This window comes from Camelus ferus, chromosome 7 (assembly GCF_009834535.1).
Source record: "Camelus ferus isolate YT-003-E chromosome 7, BCGSAC_Cfer_1.0, whole genome shotgun sequence".
NCBI classification, from domain to species: Eukaryota; Metazoa; Chordata; class Mammalia; order Artiodactyla; family Camelidae; genus Camelus; species Camelus ferus.
In genome coordinates, this window is record NC_045702.1 from 82,750,115 (window position 1) to 82,770,713 (window position 20,599).

General features: G+C 43.7%; 1 protein-coding gene across 2 annotated transcripts in view; it reads left to right on the forward strand.

The window, feature by feature from the left end:
• HECW1 (HECT, C2 and WW domain containing E3 ubiquitin protein ligase 1) overlaps positions 1-20,599 on the forward strand; it is a 323,530-nt gene that overhangs the window by 209,275 nt on the left and 93,656 nt on the right. For both annotated transcript variants that reach the window (XM_032484276.1, XM_032484277.1), the window contains 3 exons: positions 12,764-12,906; positions 15,748-15,848; positions 18,163-19,482. In XM_032484276.1, coding sequence (XP_032340167.1) covers positions 12,764-12,906; positions 15,748-15,848; positions 18,163-19,482 — 1,564 coding nt within the window. The remainder of the gene's footprint in view (positions 1-12,763; positions 12,907-15,747; positions 15,849-18,162; positions 19,483-20,599) is intronic.

A 20,599-nucleotide genomic window follows, 5' to 3' on the forward strand; every position in this document is an offset into this window, starting at 1 on the left:
CTAAAACAGTTCTTGTACTTGTCTGTTGGCATCATTTTGCAGCCTCTGAAGAACTAAGATGGAAATGGAGGTTTCGAGAGCAGCTGTAAAACTCGATGCATCCTAATTTCTCGTGAGGGGATAGAGTGAGCTGGATGAGGGGTTAGTCCCCATGGAGCCGGCTCACGTGGGCTCCTGGAAGCCACCGTGCCCATCTCTTCCTGACTCCACATTGAGCGAAGTCAGCCGCGATGGGGGTACTTACACCAAGAAACTGGGCAAATTTTACAAATCAGAGTTGGAACTGAGTAGTACTTCTTTCATTGGTTGAAATTCGTTAAGCTAAAGACCAACACCAAAAGCAACATCCTGACTTTGGCTGTGACCAACAATCAAAGGCAGGGCTAGAGTTGGGGAGAACCAAGCTAAGTGGATTTCTGAGCATGAAGTCTTGAGAAAAACAGGACCCAAGCACAGATGAACCAAAGAGGAGGACCTAGGAACCGGGAAAGACAAGGAATAAGGAATAGCAGAGCAGACAGGTGGGAGACGACCCAAGGAATGTCAGAGGTGATATGCAGTTGTCTCTGGCAGATCTACACAAAAGGCCACATTTAAAGAATGAAAAAGAAATAGCCAGTGGGGTTTAAAGCATAGAAATGGCCAAATCCTATAGACTCTCTTTGCTTACACAACAGAAATTCTGCTTCAGGAAAGCCCATTTCTGATGGTGACTCCACCCTCCCCATCTTTCCCTCCTTCAGGCTTGTCTTGCAGGAAGTATTGGCTGCGCCCAGTGAAAAATCTCAAGTCATATCAAGCTTTAATCTATTTAGCTTTCTCAGCCTTTTTCAGTGCTTTGGATAATTAGCCTAGAAAAAAGTTAATAAAGAAATAGGAACAAAAGCCAGTGAAAGGAACAGCATTGTTTACGTTAAAAAAAATCAGGAGAAATCAATAGCGTTCTTATCATATTATCAATGACTTGAATTTGCAGTTTTGTCACAACTGGATTACTGTGTTCAGGCTATCGATTTCATGTATTACAAAATTATGACTATAGCAATATTATGATTAATTAGCTAATTTCACATTTTCTTGGATTTTGTTTATTTTTGTCAAAAGCTTCTGGTAAACATTTAGGCCATTAGCTATATCTAACCTTGGCTAAAAGGACATTACATTTGAGAGAGGCATTCAATGGACGTGGGTAAACTTCGTATACTTGTGAGAGAGACATACAGACAGAATTAATACAGCACAAGTCCAGTGATTTACAGGGTGATTGGAAGGGGATGCTGTGCAGCCCAGAAGCTTTCAAACCCAGCTAAAATGACCAAGAGGACATTTGAGAATCCGATATTTTATATACCTTCCAAATCACACACAATAAATAGGCAGGTGGGCAGACAAGCTGCTTAATTCAGCTGTCTCCAATCAGCGGAGTGATGCCATAATCAGTTTTAGTTTCTTCCAGTCACCGTGTTCAGCCGTGCTCAACTGTCTCTTAAAGATGTCTTGGGTACATCCTATCACTTCCTGGTCACTCTGTGTTATTAATAAGCCAGTCAAGTCTAATTTCATGTTCCGTTTAAATCTCTTTTACTCCTGTTCACCGCAGACCTAGGACTATGGCTCCTGAGGGTCGTGGAGTGGGAAGGAGACATACTCCTGTTCTTTGTTCCCTTCTCCCAGCTCCTACACTTTTAAGAGAAACAAAATCAGGGCAGAGATCTGGGGATCCCCTTACCTTTTCCTTCAGGGATAACGGCCCCACTGTTGGGGGCTAGGATTGGGAAAAGGGGAGAGAGTGATTTTCTTACCTAATGGTCTGCCTGATGCTGGAGAAGAGAGGGGGTCTAGCCTCAATGTTGGCCTGTCTCTTTAGATACGTAGCACTCAGTGACCTGACATTGCCTATGAGCACAGAAGTGCCAAATCTAAGGCTACACAGCATCCTGTACACGCTGAAAATATTTACATTACTTCTTGTTCCTGGAAATATACAAAATGCATACAATACAGCAAGATAAAATATATTTTAATATAGATGAGATAAATGAAACCAGAGAAAATTTTGAGTAAAAAGTGAGATAAAGTTAGTACATAAAATGAATGTCTGACAAATTACACACCCTCTAGAAGAACATTAGGAATGACCAAGAAGGAAGGGGCTACTGATCTCAGAGGAGAGTCACACAGGTAGCACTCAGCCTGGCATATATATATATATGTGACATGTGTTACAATGATACTGTATAGATATGTGTATCATATATATACACACACACACACACACATTTTTTTCTATTTATTTTCATAAAGTTGCTTATAAATAATATATACAAAAATGTGGAGACTATATCAATAGATGGATGATAGATAGAAAGATAGATAGATACATATATACATACATAGGTAGGTAGGTAGGTAGATAGATAGATAGATAGATAGATAGATATAGAGATTCTACTTGACTTATGGTGGGATTATGTCCCAATAAACCCATCATAAGTTGAAAATATCATAAGTCAAAAGTGCATTTAATATCCCTTAACCAACCGAACTTCATAGGTTAGCCTAGCCTGTCTTGAATGTTCTCAGAACACTTACATTAGCCTACAGTTTGGCAAAATCATCCAACACAAAGCCTGCTTTATACTAAAGTGATTAATATCTCATGTAACTTACTGAATTCTGTACTAAAAGTGAAAGTGAAAAATAAATGTCTGGGTACAGAGTGGTTGTGGGCGTTACCAGTTGTTCGCCCTCATGATCGCGTGGCCAGCTGGCAGCCGTGGCTCTCTGCTGCTGCCCTGGCATCACGGGACAGTATCATCATAACACGTGTTGCTAGCCCAAGAGAAGTTCAAAATTCAAAACTCAAGGTATAGTCTCTACTGAATGTATTGTAAAGTCAAAATGTCCTAAGTTGAACCATCCTAAGTCAGGGGCCATCTGTATATACCATGATTTTTTATATCTCTACTGTATCTCTTTTTATTAATCTGATGCCTTAGCTTATAATTTATAAACTGTCTGGGGAAAAAAAGCTCTGAAATTTGTGGATGGTGAACTCTTGAAGTGTTTGTGTATTTCAATATCTTTATTTTTACTTCATTCTTGAATGAGAATTTAGTAGGTATAAAACTCTAGGTTGACAATTATTTTTTCCCCTCAGTATTTTGAACTTTAACTGGACACAAAATGCCAATTTCCTAAACTGTGATCTACCTAACAGCAGTCTACCACATGTCTCTCCCATGACACCACACACACCCCAGGGGAGGCACCACAGTCAAATATGGAGACTGCATTCTATCTTTGCCCATTTGTATAAGTAAAGCCTTGTGTCACTGACAGTAAGGAAATCTTTTTCCCCTTGTTTAACTCAGTGCTTCTCATCAGAGCCCTTTTTTTTCCTGGAACCCTCGACATCACATAGAAACCAGTTTGGGGGACGCTGTAGCACACTGATTTAAACACTAACTGCCAACAAACAGCTCTGTATACCTGTTCAGAAGGTGTCCTCACCCTGCTGTTACTTACTCTAATTTAGATTATTGCACTAAGTTTCTGTTGTTGCATAACAGATTACCACAAATCTAGCAACTTGAAACAATTGCTATTTACTATTTCACAGTCCTGTGGATCAAGAGTCTTGACCAGCCTAGCTGGATTCTGTGGTCAGGGTCTCCAAGACTGAAAGTAGGGTTGCTGGAAATCAAGGATGCTGGATGAGCTATGTTCTCTTCTAGACCATTTACAAGATCATTGGGGTTGTTAGCAGAATTCAGATCCTCACTGAATTGGTTGGTGGCTGGTGGCCACTCTCAGCTCCTAGAGGCAATTCTCTGGTCCTTACCACATAGCCTTCTCCATCATCAAAGTCAGTGATGGGGAATCTTCCTTGCATTGACTCCCTCTTGCACTTCCATTTCTCTGACTTCAGAAAGTGTTCAGTTTTTTCAAAAGGGTTCGCCTCACCTGATTAGGTCAGCCCACCCAGCTAATCTGCCTTTTGATTAACTTGGGCTCCACTGATTGGTTACCTGGTTGCCTGGTTACATGGGCATGACATACATCATATTCACGGGCCCCACCCACACTCCAAAAGGGCATTATATGAGATGGGCAGGGGGATCTTGGGCATCTCAGAATTCTCCCTACCACATTTTTCACTCTTCAATGCCAGCCTGTGTCAGTGGCCACATCTCACATCCAAATGAAGAGTTCCATTTCAGAAAAGCTCATCTCTATAATATAACCCTTAGACTTTCTACCAGAGCAATAACTAGTATGGCTTGGGCACTGAAGGGTCAATCTAGCACTTGTAGATGAGTGTATTTTAGGTTACCTGTAAGCTTGGATTATATTCCACTTTCACAACATCAGTATGTGATAACAGGGTGGAATTACCTCAGGGAGTAGCCAGTCACTCATTCCCTCATTTGTTGATGTGGATTTCTATATTCAAATTACACATTTCTACATGCAAATAGCTATACTAAAAACAGATGCTACATGTGCATTCATATTAACCACAAGAAAATGAATAATGTGATAAGAATCATAGAGGAGATACTGAAGCAGAAGAAAGAACAGTTGTCAGAAGTCAGAAAAGACTTCACAGAAGAAATTCTATTGAATGGGCTTTTAAAGGATGAGTAGGAGTTTGGCATGGCTGGGAAGTTGGGAAAAAACAACTTCTAGGAAAATAGTCCCTGAAAAATGTGTGAAAGAAAATGAGGTTGTCAGAGAATGTACATAATACATGCAACTAGAAAGGTTGACAGGAACCAGATGTGTCGTTAGGAAATTTGGATTTCATCCTGTAAGTGAGAAAAAGTCAGGGGAAGTTATTATGCAAGAGAATGGAAGGATCAGCTCTGTGTTTCAGAAGCATAAATTTACTGGTAACTGTAAGAAAGAAACTGAAGACTGGAAGACCAGTTAGGAGGTTATTGTATGAGCGGGAATTACAGGGGCCAGTGACAGCAGAAGTGAGGAGGAGAGAATGAACTCTAGAGAGTTTAGACTCAATGACTGATTGGATATAAGCTCCTGAAGGTGAGAAGAACAAACTGTGTTGACCAAGGTGTACGGTTGAGGAACTTCGCCTCTGACGATGACAGTTTACCAACAAAGAATATGCAGACAGTGACGTTGAGAGAACGGTTCTTTTCCTTCTTAGGGACACTGTAAAGTAGACACAGAAAGGTTAATTAAGGTGCTTATGATCACACAGCAAATTTTGGTCTTCTTGGTTTCCAATCTATTATCTAATCCCATTTCTTCTTTGTAAGTGCTCAAGTGAATCATCTTCAGAAGCAAAAGACTTAGAGATACAGATATAGATGTAGATAAGGACATGGATATAGAAACAGATTATCAATAGAATACATGTATGTAGGATGTATAATAAATATTTTTGTATTTGACATATTTTAAGTATGATATACAGTTACATAACACGTTTACAAGAACACACATGCAGACCTTGCTTCCTACTCAGTCAAGCCATGAGTAAATCTTGGCCTCACTTTGCCATAGCAGTGCCTGCAAATAAAATGAATAATATTCAGTCCCTTTTCTGAGTTTTCTCAGAGCTTGATGTGGAGGTGGTGGAGACCCAGTCAAGATCCAGTTCACTTGTTCTTAGGCATAAGAGGAAACATAAGCTTTCCATATATCACAAATTTGCAAGAGCAGCTTTTACTATTCAAAGCAATTAGATTCCCTGCGGATAACAGGGCTTCTGTCTCAGCAGGATTCTGACACTTCCTTCCTGGGATACAGTCAGGCTGCGCACTGCATGGCATGGCAGACCCCAAAGGCATCACCTCTTAATAGAAAGCCCTACAATATTGCTAATGAGAGAGAAAACAATTGCTCTTGATTCAATTATTGCTCTGCTAGTGGAACTGTTTTTCTGTCTCTTCTTGGACTTGACTGTAGGCAGCACTCTATTTGGCGTTTTTAAACTCAACGAATAGTGTCATCCTGAATTGACAGTCACATGCCATGCAAGTTTCTAAAGAAGAGTAGCTGCAGTTTGCATGCTCCATTTACTTCCTTCCTGCTTTCCTTCTCCTTGGAGAACTTCTGCCCAGGAAGCAACCAAGACTAATCCATTTAACTTCCATTAGTGTTAAATAATGATGTTGGCTGAATGGCACCAGGCAGTCTCTCATGCGTGGAATTGGTGTTTTATTTTCCCCTTATGGCTGTGAGAGAAGAGAGGCAAAACTAGATGTCCCTCTAACTACATATCATGGCCTATTTCACATAACAGTTTGGACCACTCCTGCCCCACATCACCAGGCATCCAATCTTGGCTTTGCGTTTGTATTCTTGCCTTACTCCCAAATAGCCTCCTACCTCTTCAAATGTAACATGACCCAAAACAAGTTAACCATCCTTACCACTTTTTAATTCTCAACCCTTCCTGACTTCTGCTGTCTCCAACTGGGGTCATCTTTTCTCATACATGTCCCTAAACGCCTAAGTGAAAGTACTTTCCAACTCATACTGAACGTGTCTCTGAAATTTCCCACAGCTACTTCTTCATTTTTGATTATAGTTCCCCCACTCCCATTGATGTCCTTACTGTCTTGGCTACATCAATGATGTAGTCCCATCAAGACTACATGATGGGTCCCATTATTTCCTCAGCTACAACTTTACTAGAACTTTCTACCTGTAACACCATCTTCCCTTTCTCCCCAAGACCTAAACCATTATCCTGGATGATCAGTGTCCCCATGAATGACCCATCAGATTCTCATTTCCTTAACCTCTTCTATCTCATTGACCTTTACTTCCATCTGTCACCAGTCATCCATTCCAGTGCAACCCTAGATCGTGTGAAAATATTGCAAGCTCTCCAGCTCTCTTTTCACTGGTCCTTCCACACCCAACCTCCGGCTTCCGTGAGTCTTTACCTTCATTACTTTGGGACATTCAGTCACTCAGCCCCTCTCTTCATTTCTAGCTCTCAGTCCTCCCACATGCTCTCAGTCTTGCATATCCAGTCTTGGGAACTGTGATCTCCTTCTCTCCCACACATCATGGCTCTCACTGGCATTGAGCGAGTCAACAATCCTGTCACCACCCACCCCTTGCCTGGCAGGCTTCCTTCTCGTTTCTCACTTGTCGCATCTGATCTGTCTGCCTCCTGGCCTGACCCATCTATGGGCACATCCCCAGCACTACTGCAGTGACTCCTCTAAAATGCAAATCCAAGTGTGTCATTTGCATAATTCAGATCCTTCGATTGCTCCTACATGGCTTGGGGTAAGTCCAAGCTCTGGCCAGGAGGCTGTTTATGATTTGGATCCTACTTATCTATCCTATTTCATCTTATTACGTGATCCCCACTATGACCCAGATGTAGTGAGGCACCCACATTTCTCAAAGGGATCTGCACACTCTGTGAATTTCAGCCTTTTTCCCACCACCTTCTCTCTCCCTGGAGTGTTCCTCCTACACCTTCTTCATCCAGCTGATGTGTACTTGTCTGTGAAGGCTTAGTTAAGGAACTGCAGCCTTGGGGAAGCTGTCTTTACCTGTTCATCAGCCTTCTCCCCACCACCATCGCCACCCCTCCTCTCCATACCTGTCTATCAGGCTGAGCCTTTGAGGAGTCTTACTATGGAACCATCTGTTTTGGCATTTTACCCACAGTGTAAGACTGTGAGCTCTTAAAGTTAACGACCTGTGACTCCAGGACTTGAGGGCGGTGGCCGTGTCACCAGCACCCTGCTCAGAGTCAGTGCCCAGCAAGTGTCTGTGAGTAAATATGTAACCCCCCTCCTTCTGAGCCCTTGGCTCCTTTAAGACCAACACTCTTCTGACCCCTGCCTCAGTTGCCCAGTATGGAACTTCTGCCAGTTTACACCACTGCCAATTAAGTATTTCTTTTAGTTCTCTACTCTGTTTTTATTTCAGTAAGTTCAATTTATGGAAGTTCTGTTTATAAAAGATCTACCCCATATCCTTTATGAAGCCAGGTGGATTATAATAAATAAATCACCTTATTTCTATAAATGGCATATTATGTAACAATGCCAACCAAAATATATTTTTTTAAAAAAACATATTTTGCAACACCAGTCTAACAGCTCTCTGGAAAACGGAAGAACGTAGACCTGTGTCGGTGGTTCTCAGGAAGGGCAGCTTTGTCTCCAGGGGACATTGGGCAATGTCTGAAGTTGTTTCTGGTTGTCACAGCTTGGGATGTGTTGCTGGCATCTGCTGGCTAGAGGCTCGCTACCATCCACTGCTATTAATAAGAATGCCAAGACCAACAAAATAAAGAAGCTGTTAAACTGGGGTTTGAAGAACTGGTTACGAATCACTGGACTAAATATTTAGGCCACAGAGGAAGATTTAGATTTGACGTAAGGGATGTTTTTCCCTAACAATGAGTATTCCATGTTGAAATGGATTATTACTGAGAGAACTGTGGTTCTCCACTCTGGTTGCACGGGAATCTGGGGTGCTTGAAACACCCCAGTGCCCAGTTCCATCTCTAATGGAATCTAATTTAACGAGCCAAGGATGGGATCCAGTAATGGGTATTTTTGTGAAAGTTCCCCAGATGATTCTAATGAAAGTCAAGGCTACATACCAGTGGCCTAAAGCAGAAATGAGTCCCACAGCCTGTGCATAAACAAAAGAAAGTTAACTTTTAACCAAAAGGAGGCTTGATGCTGTGAGAATCCTGTGTCATCCCAGCTCATGCCTGAGAGTCTTGCACACCTCTCTTCCTGCCATTCCTGCCCAATTATAAGAGGTCTGATGATTGAAGTTTTTTCTTCAAGTGCACCCAAGAAAAAGAATTCAGAATCTGATGCACTGGTGGAAAGGTGACCTATGGAATTTTATTCTCTGACCCTCAAGACACCAAGAGTTTCTTTGTTTAGAATGGTTTCATGGTTTATCCTGAGATAAGGAGCCATTGATTGATTGATTGGTCCAAGCATGGGGTACAGTTCCCATTAGATGCTCTCGAGCAAAAAGAAGACGATGAAGTGGGAAATGGCCAGACTGTAGATCCCTAGGATCTGAGGGTGGTTGTTTCACTTGCCACGTTGATTTCTTTCTCAGGCGAACTAGGATGCAAGGAGACAAAAGTCCCCAAGGAGCAGAGGGCTTAGATCCATGATGCATTTTTTGAAAATCTTTTGCAGACATGGTGCACAGATTTCTCTTTTGACCATTAACTGGGCCATTTCCCTGGACAGGAAAACAGTGGGCATTAATAGTAGGAACATTGTAGCTCTTATCTTATCTCTTATTTGAACCAGGCTTACAAGTTACTACAAACAACTGTATAGAGTTATTGACCATTAAAATCCAGCTGAAATAAGGTAGTAAATTTGAAAGAAGTCCAATAATTTAAGAGTCAGAAGGAGAAGGCGATAGTAGAGGATGGGGCAGGTAGAGTCTGGGGAGACCAGGAATGGAGAAGGAAGGATGCAGCAAATGTGACATGGCATGGACCTTCTTCTCCCAGTCTCTAGTTGAAGATGCTCAGGCTCCGTGAGGTTGCGAATGAGAAAGTCAGGAACTTAGACGTGTAGACCTTGGAAGAGAAGCCACGCCCACCTCACTCCAGAAGCTCTTCAGAGGCTCAGAGTGAGAGCCGGGGCAGCAGCCAGATGACACGCGTCACCCCGGCCTTAGGCTCCCAAGAGCAGGTAGCTTGCTGGTGAACAGACAGACTTTTACATTTTCAAAGGTGCTCACTGGTTCTTTAAAGAACCTGACCTCGCTGTGGGGTTACATGGACTCCGATAACCATGGCACGGAAGTGAGGGCCTGGTGGGGACAGGCTGGTGCCAGTGACAACGGGGTGGATATGTGAAGAGAGGAGGGAGGAAGGAACCCAGGAGTCGCCCCCAAGTTTCAGAGCGTGTTTTGGGACACTGACTTCAGTGTCCCATGCAGGCTGCTAGAGCCTGAAAAACCCTTGTTTTAATAAAGCTGACTATATTTTTTAATTATAAAAACAATACATGCTTAGAAACAAGCTTATACTGTACAGCATGGGAAACTATATTCAATATCTTATAGTAACTCATGGTGAAAAAGAATATGAAAATGAATACATGTATGTTCCTATATGACTGAAGCACTGTGCTGTACACCAGAAATTGACACAGCATTGTAAACTGACTAGACTTCAATTAAAATAAAAAAAAAAAAAACCAACTACATGCTCATCAGAGAAAGAAATGCGGGGAAGTATATTCTTACTTGGTAAAATGACTGCTATTAAAATTGGTTGTAGGTCTTTCTAGTCTTTTTTCTATGTGTTTCATTTATATCACTGTGATTATAAATCGTGTTTCCTGCTCTTGGTACTTGGCTTTGGAAAACAAGCGTCTTCTATCTTAATGTCCTTTCATGTGTTATTGTTGCTATTATGATATTTACATCTAACCATAAATTACTGTCATTTAGAATATTATTAACCATTCTGTCACGTACAAGTACTGTAGCGCATCTTGCCTATGGGTGAGCATTTAGGTGAGGAGGTCCGTGATGGTACATTCAGCGTGGAATCACTGAGCAGAAGATACCAGAGTCTGGGGACCTGAGACAGTTAGGGGGCCTGGATGCTCACTCAAACAGACCTTCTTAGACGAGGATCAAGCCTATTCCTGGGTTTGGAAATTCAGTTTTGTCAGTACCAGGAATGATTGCTTCTTAACAATTATATAGATGGTAACTGAAACGAATTTGTAATGGAAATTAGAAGTAACACATGGAGGGTGTGGAAGTCATTATTGCTGTTTGCCAAATATTTCTGTTATCTCCCAGACACATGGTAGGAGCACATTTCCTAGTCCCTGTGGATGGCTGGGGTGTGTGTCTAGTTGTGATGAAGACTTGGGTTTGAAAGCGAACACTTATATACTGGAGGAAGACCCTCCAGAGTTCTCTGTCCCTCTGTCACTGTGACTGGCAGTGTTTGAGAGGGTGCCCGCTCCATCAGCCTGGCTCCCTGAGTGACTAAGGAGCAGAGCCCTCTGCCAGCCCACGATGGCACTGTGAGCAAGAAGCAGAACCTTGCTACCGTGAAGTCGCTGGGACTGGGGACTTGGTTGTTACTGCAGCGTTTCCTAGCCCATCCTGACTGATACAGAGGCAACATTAACATTAGCATGCCCAACATATTTAATCTCTGAAATTCGAAATCAACTACAGTGAAAAGATTGCTGTTAGGAATTCATCAGAATAAAAGAAAATAATTATATATGTCAGCTGTTTTACAACCCTTGATTAAGGGTACTGTAACATTCAGTGTTAATCAAGAGTCCTCCCAGGTAATCTGAACTGGGCAATGAAAACGTTTACCTGTCTCTCCTTTTCTACGCTTGTTGTTGACCAAGCCAACTTCTGGTGATCACAGTCTTCCTTTAACTGTTGTCGCTTTTATTTTTAAAGCCACACAGTGTGCCCTTTAAGAAACGAACACTTCAGAATCAAATGAAAAAGATTTGCTCTCTCCCCTCCTCTACCAGCCCACTTTCTCGAGTTCAGTTTGGAGTGTACCCTCCAGGCGTTTTCTCTGCAATTCAAAGTACAGGTGGAATCCCACTCTTCACATTTTTCTATATCAGGCTTTTTTCATTTAATTGGTCAAGTATCATTTCATGTTAGAACATATTTATTTACCTAGATCTTTTAATGACAATAGAGTTCTCTGTTTCAAAGATTTGCCATCCTTCGTTTAGCTGGTTTCCTATTGGTAGGCATTTTTTAAATCTTTCCAGCCTTTAGCTATTGTTAATAATACTCCAGTGAACATCCTTATAAAATGTATATATATTTTGCACTCTTGTACAAGTTAAGTTTCAGAGAGAAAATTCCTAGAAGTAGAATTCTGGGTTGAAGGGAATTTATCATTTAAATACCAATAAATATTGCCAATTCCCTTCCCAAGGGTCAAATCAATTTTTATCTCCATCAATAGAGTGTGAGAATTCTTGTCTCTCCCCACTTTCCAGAATGCAGGGTATCATCAAACTTTTAAAAAATCTTTGCCATTATAATCATGAAGAAAAAAAAAAAAGACATTGCATTGTTGATTTAATGTGCATTTCCTTAATAATAGATGAGTTTTGCTTGTTCTTTCTTTCTTTTTTTTTTTTTTCCATTTTGGATGCTTTTTTTTTTTAACATTTTTTATTGATTTATAATCATTTTACAATGTTGTGTCAAATTCCAGTGTTCAGCACAATTTTTCAGTTATTCATGGACATATACACACTCATTGTCACATTTTTTTCTCCGTGAGTTATCATAACATTTTGTGTATATCTCCCTGTGCTATACAGTGTAGTCTATTCTACAATTTTGAAATCCCAGTCTATCCCTTCCCACCCTCCACCCCGCTTGCTTGTTCTTTCTTTAGGTATGTTGGTACCTTTAGTCAAACATGATGAAACCTGGGTAGCAGTCTTTCTCTTTAGAGTTGATTTGATTATTGGAATCTCAGAGAATAACCTTATTTTTAAGCACTGAAGAAGCACCTCATGGTTGTCATTATTCATTTATTGAATAAACAGGGTCCACAGCATTTCTGAAATGTTGAGATAGATGATATACAGATAGACAGATGGATAGATAGATAAATGTAGATATAAATATAGATATAAATATATGGCTGCTTGGGTTTTTTACAATGACATCACCCAAAGCAGATGGCCTGGGGATCGGCCAGCCTTCACACCTCGCAGTAAATTGACGGGACTTGTTTTCTTCATTACAGCAGTTCAGCTTTGTGTCCTTGCCCACTGACGTGCTGGAAATCGAGGTGAAGGACAAGTTTGCCAAGAGCCGCCCCATCATCAAGCGGTTCTTGGGAAAGCTGTCGATGCCCGTTCAGAGGCTCCTGGAAAGACATGCCATCGGGTAAACCTTGACCGAGAGCGCAGGGTCACCGGGCTTCGGCCAGTGGGCCAGGCCCAAGGGGGGCAACAACATAGCCTCATAGAGATGCAAACAAAAGAGTGCCATTGTATTTCCTTGGCTTCTCCCATTAATTATTTTGCTTGAGCTATAATCATTAACTACACAGACCTTTCTCTTTCCCCTTATGTGTGTACCACTGGTTCCTTATTCAAGAGAGTAAAAATCTCTAAGACACAGTGGTGAGAGAAGCCCTTTATGCAGCATTTTTTTCTGAACAGGTAGAAGTTAACATCTGTTTTACCATGAAGGATATCATTTCATTCATATTCCTATCTTGTGTATACGATTTAATCATTTGTGACATTTCCCTAACAAGATGAAATACTGGGTTGCTAGCTTAGACTGCCTTCACAAACACTAGTAATTTGTAGAAAATACTAGATGATATGTATGAGATTTCAAAAGCATGAATTCTCACGCAAAGGCAGCAATTCTGTTGCTCCCGTAGTTCAACTGTATGTGAGAACGTGTTTCTGTGTTTTGTAACTTCTACGTGCACATCCACTCAGAGTTCTCATTAAAATGAACTCTGGCCAGATAAAATCCTTGTACGTAATAGATATCTCTGTAGGTAACAGCAACTATATTTGAAAACATAAAGTGTAGCTGTCTGGTCATAAATATGTTTCAATGCAATACTTAGAATGATATCAAAGGAATGAGAAAAATTATGCAGAATTTCCAGGGGTCCTAATTCAAAGCTCTTTGGATTGTCAAAAGGACTTTAGAATCACTATTAGTTATCATAAGGCTGTTTAATCAGACCCTTACAGCGTATGTGCAGCTGTGAGCACACAGACACACGTTAAACTCTCCAGCCAAAGGGTGTTGACATTTCTGAAGCTCCAGCTGTGTTCAAACCTGGTGTTCACATCTTCCATCCATGGCCTTGAGGATTAAGCAAAGAAAGAAACAAAAAAGTACATAAAGAATGTAAAGCAGTCCATGGCACACAGGGACTAAATGATTCCAAACTGTTCATTTTTCAAATAGCAAACTGTATGACTTTTAAAATAAAGACAGTTCAGAGGGTGCCCTTGATTCCTTTGCCTGGAACATCCCAGCCCTCAGCTATCTGCCTGGCTCTCTGCCTGCCTCTACCCCTGCCCGCCTCGGCTTCACATTGGAAATATCACCGCTGCCTTGAAGCATTGATGCGGTGGTCCTGCCTCATCCCCCGAGATGGATGTAAGCTACTTAGAGGCAGGGAATGTCTTGTAGGGTTTGCATCAACTGCAACACTTTTTCCGTGGCACGGGCTCCCCAAAATATTTGTCGATACAGTGGGTGAAAAGCAAAGGAAAGAAATACGTGGAAGGCAAGCACACAGCATGATCAATTTAATTTTTGTCTCACTGTTTGACTGTCTTTAGGCTTCCTCTGATTCCACTTCGGTTTTGGGTTCAGGATCTCTTTCCTACAGTCCTAACAGACCTACCTCATAATATTGACCAAAGCCCTTTCTAAATAAATAAAATAGTGTGGCCCGTTCTGTTTTCCCGGCATATAATGTTTTATTTGCTGGGCTTCCTAGGAACTCCAAACACTAAACTAGAGCTGACCAAAGAAAACTCCTAAGCCAGTGGATCACTGGGTGAGATGTTTCATGATGCTGGTGCTTTCTAGAAAGAAACATTAAAACACTAGCAGCCAGTGATTTATCTTTTTATTTGAATGTCACAAATGAATAAATGGAATGATTACAGACTCATGTAAGTAACAGCTGGTTTTGCAATATGTCTTTGTTATCATTGGATAGAGTGGATTTGTTCATTTCTGAACATCCCAAGGTAGTCACCTTTCCTATTCAGGCCGAGACGGGGGACCACGTACTCTGCTGAAGCTGCATTGTTGATGAAATTATAATAGCAAAGGTTCAGGTTGATTTCCCTCTGGATCATTGGCTTCTTGGTAACTAAAATTGCCTTGAGTCGGCAGAGGGGACGGTGCTAGAGTCCAGAGTGGAGTCTTTCTGTGGGACCCTGGAGTTGATGTGATTGGAAGTCACAGGCTCCATTCTGCAGCAGGTCCCTTTCTGAAGCTGGCCACAGGGTCTCTGGTAACCAGGACAGCATCCTTCTGTAGATATTCCGTACAGAATATACATACATCATAACACACATATCTGCTGCTGGTGCTGTCCATTATTAAGGGCATATGTGGAAAATGTCAGCCTGCTCAGGAAAAGCAAGCAAAGGATACTGATGCCTTTTTTTTCCTTTCTTTCTTCTTTTTTCTTTAGAACACAGGTTGGCAAACTTTCTGTAAGGGCCAGGCGAATAACTATTTCAGGCTGTGTGAGTCATATCTGTCTCAGCTGCTCAGCTCTGCCATTGTAACACGAAAGCAGCCCAGCCAAGATGTAAACTGATAACCATAGCCGCGTTCCAATAAAACTTTTATGTTCGGAAGTTGAAATTTACATTTCGTATCATTTTCACGTGTCCCAAAATACTACTCTTCTTTTGTTTTTTTTTTTTTCCAACCGTTTCAAAATGGAAGAAGCAGCTCATGGTCTCCCAAAAACAGGTTTGGACCACGGGCTGTATGTAGTTGGCCGATTCCTGCTTTGGAGTATTCAGTAAGGATTTTCTTGAGGTTTTTTTTAATTACTGGTGAGCAGATGTACTAGCTCATCTTTCCCTTAGGACCATCTCAGTTGTACCTGAGCAAGGCCTCCCTGGGTTTGCCTGCCTCGCCCACAGGCAGGGAAAGCACATCGCATGGTCTTTAGGAGGAGCGGTATTGACCAGATCCCTGACGACACTTATTTCCTTCTAGGGACAGGGTGGTCAGCTACACACTTGGCCGCAGGCTTCCAACAGATCATGTGAGTGGACAGCTGCAGTTCCGGTTTGAGATCACTTCCTCCATCCACCCAGGTATCTTCCGCATGAACTTCGTGTCTGGTCCTAGCCTAGCATCACAGCGTGATTCTTTTCTCAAAAATACAATAACCACAGTTCCTTCCAGGTATGTTGTAGGTTTTGTGATTCTCTATCTTTCATCCTGATTTGAAGCCTAGAAGCCAGGGATCTGCTCTGGAAGCCAGGTTTCTGTCCCCTTGATTGAGAGGTTTCTCTTTCTTCTGGTGCCCCAAAGGTAGCGGGTTAGACAGTGGAGCAGGGATTGACAATGAGGCCATGGAAGGTATGGAGCCATATGTAATTTCTCATTTTACTCCCAGCACCCACATGGGAGGTGCTCAATGGATGGTGAATCATTACATACATGAGTGAATGAATGAGCATATCATATGTTGTATTATTGAAGAACTATGATCACACAGTGGATTTTTACCATATCACAGGGGAAAATGAGAACTATAAATTGGACAAAAAGCTTCAGAATCACCCCATGCTCAGTTTTTCAAGCCAAAGTGTAGAGCACACTGAGAACTGTTCGGTCCTCCTGGGCCACATTTATGAGCTGCTGTTAAAGCTAATAAAGCTTTTGAGAACTCAGGGTCTGGAGTTTATCACCACCCACTCAGCAAACAAAAGTTGCACTTTTCATGAGGTGTCACCTCACACCAGTCAGAATGGTCACCATCAAAAAGTCTACAAACGATAAATGCTGGAGAGATGTGGAGAAAATGGAACCCTCCTTCCTACGCTGTTGGTGGGAATGTAAATTGGTATAGTCACTATGGAGAACAATACGGAGGTTCCCTAAAAAACTAAAAACAGAGTTGCCATATGATCCAGCAATCCTACTCCTGGGCATATATCTGGAAAAAATGAAAACTCTAATTCAAAAAGATATATGCACCCCAGTGTTCATAGCAGCACTATTTACAGTAGCCAAGATATGGAAGCAACCTAAATGTCTATCAACAGATGACTGGACAAAGAAGCTGTGGTATATTTATACAATGGAATACTACTCAGCCATAAAAAGAATGAAATAATGCCATTTGCAGCAACATGGATGGACCTAGAGATTATCATACCAAGTGAAGTAAGTCAGACAAAGAAAGACAAATATTATGTGATATCACTTATATGTGGAATCTATTAAAAAATGATACCAATGAACTTATTTATAAAACAGAAATAGACTTACAGAGGTAGAAAACAAAGTTATGGCTATCAAAAGGGAAAGGGAGAGAGGGATCAATTAGGACTTTGAGACTAACAGATACACACCACTATAGATAAACAACAAGGACCTACTGTATAATACAGATATTATACCTTGTAATAACTTATAATGGAAAAGAATATGAAAAATACATATATACACACACACATAGATATGGATAACAGAATCACTTGGCTGTACATCTGAAACTAACACAACATTGTAAATCAACTGTACTTCAATTTTTTAAAAAATAGTTGCATTTGTTTATGCCCAATACGTGATGCAGATTGTAAGAAAAACACTGGACTGTTTCATCCTTTCAAATCCTGCCTTTTCTACATCCTGAAAATCAGACTGACTGTTCCTTCAGTGTAGCAATGAGGACAGACTCCCAGCACACCAGACAGGTTGTTTGTCTTCAGTCAGTGAAGAGTGCTAGGGCTTCAAATGGGAATTCATACCTGGCAGGGATCCAATACAGCACATGGAGGGGAAGGAGGGGTAAACCACGGTTGCTGCTCCATGAGTGGTTGCTTGGTGTGGAGACCTGCTTCCTTTTTCCACTGCAGTCATCTCCAGGTTTCCAGTCTGAGCTATTGAATGACTGTGGCTCCTCCCATCATTCACATGTCCTTCTCTTTAGTCACCTGAGTCGACCATCCTGGGGGGAGCCCAGCCATAGGAAACACCCTGAACACATGTAATTAGCCCTTTCTGGGGTCAGCAAGGAATCCGGGTCCCTAGTCTCTGAGGTCTTCCGGGTAGCAAGCGTTGGGAAGCACCTGCTATGTGCCCAGAAAGGGATAGGCTTCGGGTATTTTTAATAATAATAATAATAATAATAATAATAATAATAATAATAATAATAATAATAATAATAATAATAATAATAATATCCCTTGAAACCGAATTCTCAGATACATCGTGACTGCAAATTATCCTTAACATAAGGAACACTCATTCTTGCAGAATTTTTAGCAGAGCTTTGGCCAGTGGGAAACCCTCACCAACGCCAGCATCTAATATCCTAAGGCAGAACTCACTTAGGATGGTCCGTGTCCGGCAGAGCGGACTAACGCCGTTACAGTGACGTTTTCTTCCTGTCCGCAGACGACGAGGAGACTTCCCTGAGCACCGAACCTGAGTCCGCGGAAATCCAGGACAGCCCCATGAACAGCCTGGCGGCCAGCAGCCGAGGCGAGCCCCCGAGCAGTGCAGTAGAGCCCTCGGGGACCCCAGCGGCCGAGCAGCCGAGCCAGGGCAGCGCCGAGGGCCCCGCGCGGGACGAGAGCCTGGAGCTTGCCAACGCGGCCGAGGAAGCGGCAGGTACCCCCGAGGCGGGAGACGATGGCGCAGCCTCTCTGGGACCCGAGGGGGCTGGGGAGCTTCCGGCCCCGGGACCGGAGGACACGGAGCCCGCCCTGAGTGCCGAAGAACTGGCCGAGCGGCTGGACCTGGGCGGGGAGGCGGCCCCCCCGGGGCTGCCGGAGGATGGCCAAGCCCCTGGCAGCCCCGGGGGGCCGGCGGCGGTGGCCGAGGAAGCGGCGGCGGAGAGCCGCGCTGGGGGGCAGGAGGAGAAGGAGCACGCGGCGGAGGAGGAGGAGGAGGAGGGGGACGTGTCGGCCCTGGGGCAGGGGGAGGCCGGGCTGCAGCTGCGGGCCTCGGTGAAGAGGAAGAGCAGGCCGTGCTCCCTGCCGGTGTCCGAGCTGGAGACGGTGATCGCGTCGGCCTGCGGGGAGCCCGAGACCCCGCGGACGCACTACATCCGCATCCACACGCTGCTGCACAGCCTGCCCTCGGCGCAGGGCGCCCGCGCGGACGACGACGGCGCGGAGGAGGAGGCGACCCTCAGGGAGGCCTCGGAGAAGGATGCGCTCAGCGAGCTGGACACGGTGGCCGCCGAGCCTCCCCCGCCGGAAGAGGATGGAGAGGAGGCTCCCCGAGGCACGGCGCCTCCCGGCCACCCGGCCGACGGCTCGCTCGCCGACGGCGACACGCTCCCCAGCACGGGGAGCGAGAGCGACTCGAGCCCGCGGCAGGGCGGGGACCACAGCTGCGAGGGCTGCGACGCGTCCTGCTGCAGCCCCTCCTGCTACAGCTCCTCGTGCTACAGCTCCTCGTGCTACAGCGCCTCCTGCTACAGCCCCTCCTGCTACAGCGGCAGCCGGTTCGCCAGCCACACCCGCTTCTCGTCCGTGGACAGCGCCAAGATCTCCGAGAGCACCGTCTTCTCCTCGCAGGACGACGACGACGACGAGAACAGCGCCTTCGAGTCGGTGCCCGACTCGGTGCAGAGCCCCGAGCTGGACCCGGAGCCGGCGAACGGCGTGGGGCCGTGGCCCGACGAGCTGGCCGCCCCCGCCGGGAGCACAGCCAGAGCCCGGGAAGGTCCGGAGTCCCCCGTGGCAGGGCCGAGCAGTCGGAGAGAAGGTTAGACCTCACACCTGATCAGAGTGAGAATAGGCCCACCGGGGGGACCCGGGTGTCACCTACACGGTGCAAAACCGAGAGTGAGGGAATCAGTCCCGAGTGAGTTTGCCTGCAGCCGCAAATGCCCGTCCTGTACTTACATGTGTGCGTGTGTATCTGTGTATATGTGTCTGTCGGAAGTCCAGACTGTGAATGGCTGACACCCCCACCACCGCTCAGATACACACCGAGAATTACAACTAGTGGGATGTGAGCGTGCGCTCGTATGCGTGCTTCCTGGTTTTAAGTAACCGCCAGAACTGCTTAGTGTCCAGTGTCACCCTCTAGTCCCTGACAGCCACCAGAGCATCATGGCTGGTAGCCGGTGATACAAGCAGGAAATGATCACTAGCGTTAGGTGGATAACGTGTAAATATCGGCTGGCTCCCCCCAACTTACTGAAGATTAGCAAGAAATGTCAAAATAAGTGGAAGAACCTTGAGATTGCCTGTTTTAGAATTTAACTAACCTGTGTGCATCTGGATATGTACAGCCTACGTATTTGTGTCATGCTTTCTGTCTACTCAATTCTGTTACTGTTGTTGGTTTTGTTTTGTGTTGTTTGGGGGGGCACGGGGGTGCTATTTTGGCTAATGGAAAGGAAGAATAACATGAATGTATAAATCACTTTGTCTCAAGTAAGACTCTAATCCAACAGGTACCACCTTTAGTTTCAAAATGTGTTGTGTTTTGAAGCAAAGTCCTTCCTTCTCAGTCATGCCTGTGGAATCATATATCAAATTAACTGGCATTTCCTTCTCTAGAATTGGGAACCACCTTCCAGTCAAGTGACAGTGACATCGAGGGAAGTCACTCAAAAGTTGCATCATAATATGAAATAATTCGGTTGTTTCAAAATAGAGAAATGTAGATTCTGCTACGTTGCTGTTCTAGTTTGTTTAAATTAGCCTCCAAACGAGATGTGGTGGGATTGTCTCTAGATTGTAAGCTCATCAGGGGCCAGAATTGTATCTTCTTTAGATTTGAGTTTTCAGCACCTTAAGAAATGCCTGGCACCTACAGATTTTTACAGAAACTAACATGAGCATAAAAGAAATTATTTTAACTATTTAACAAT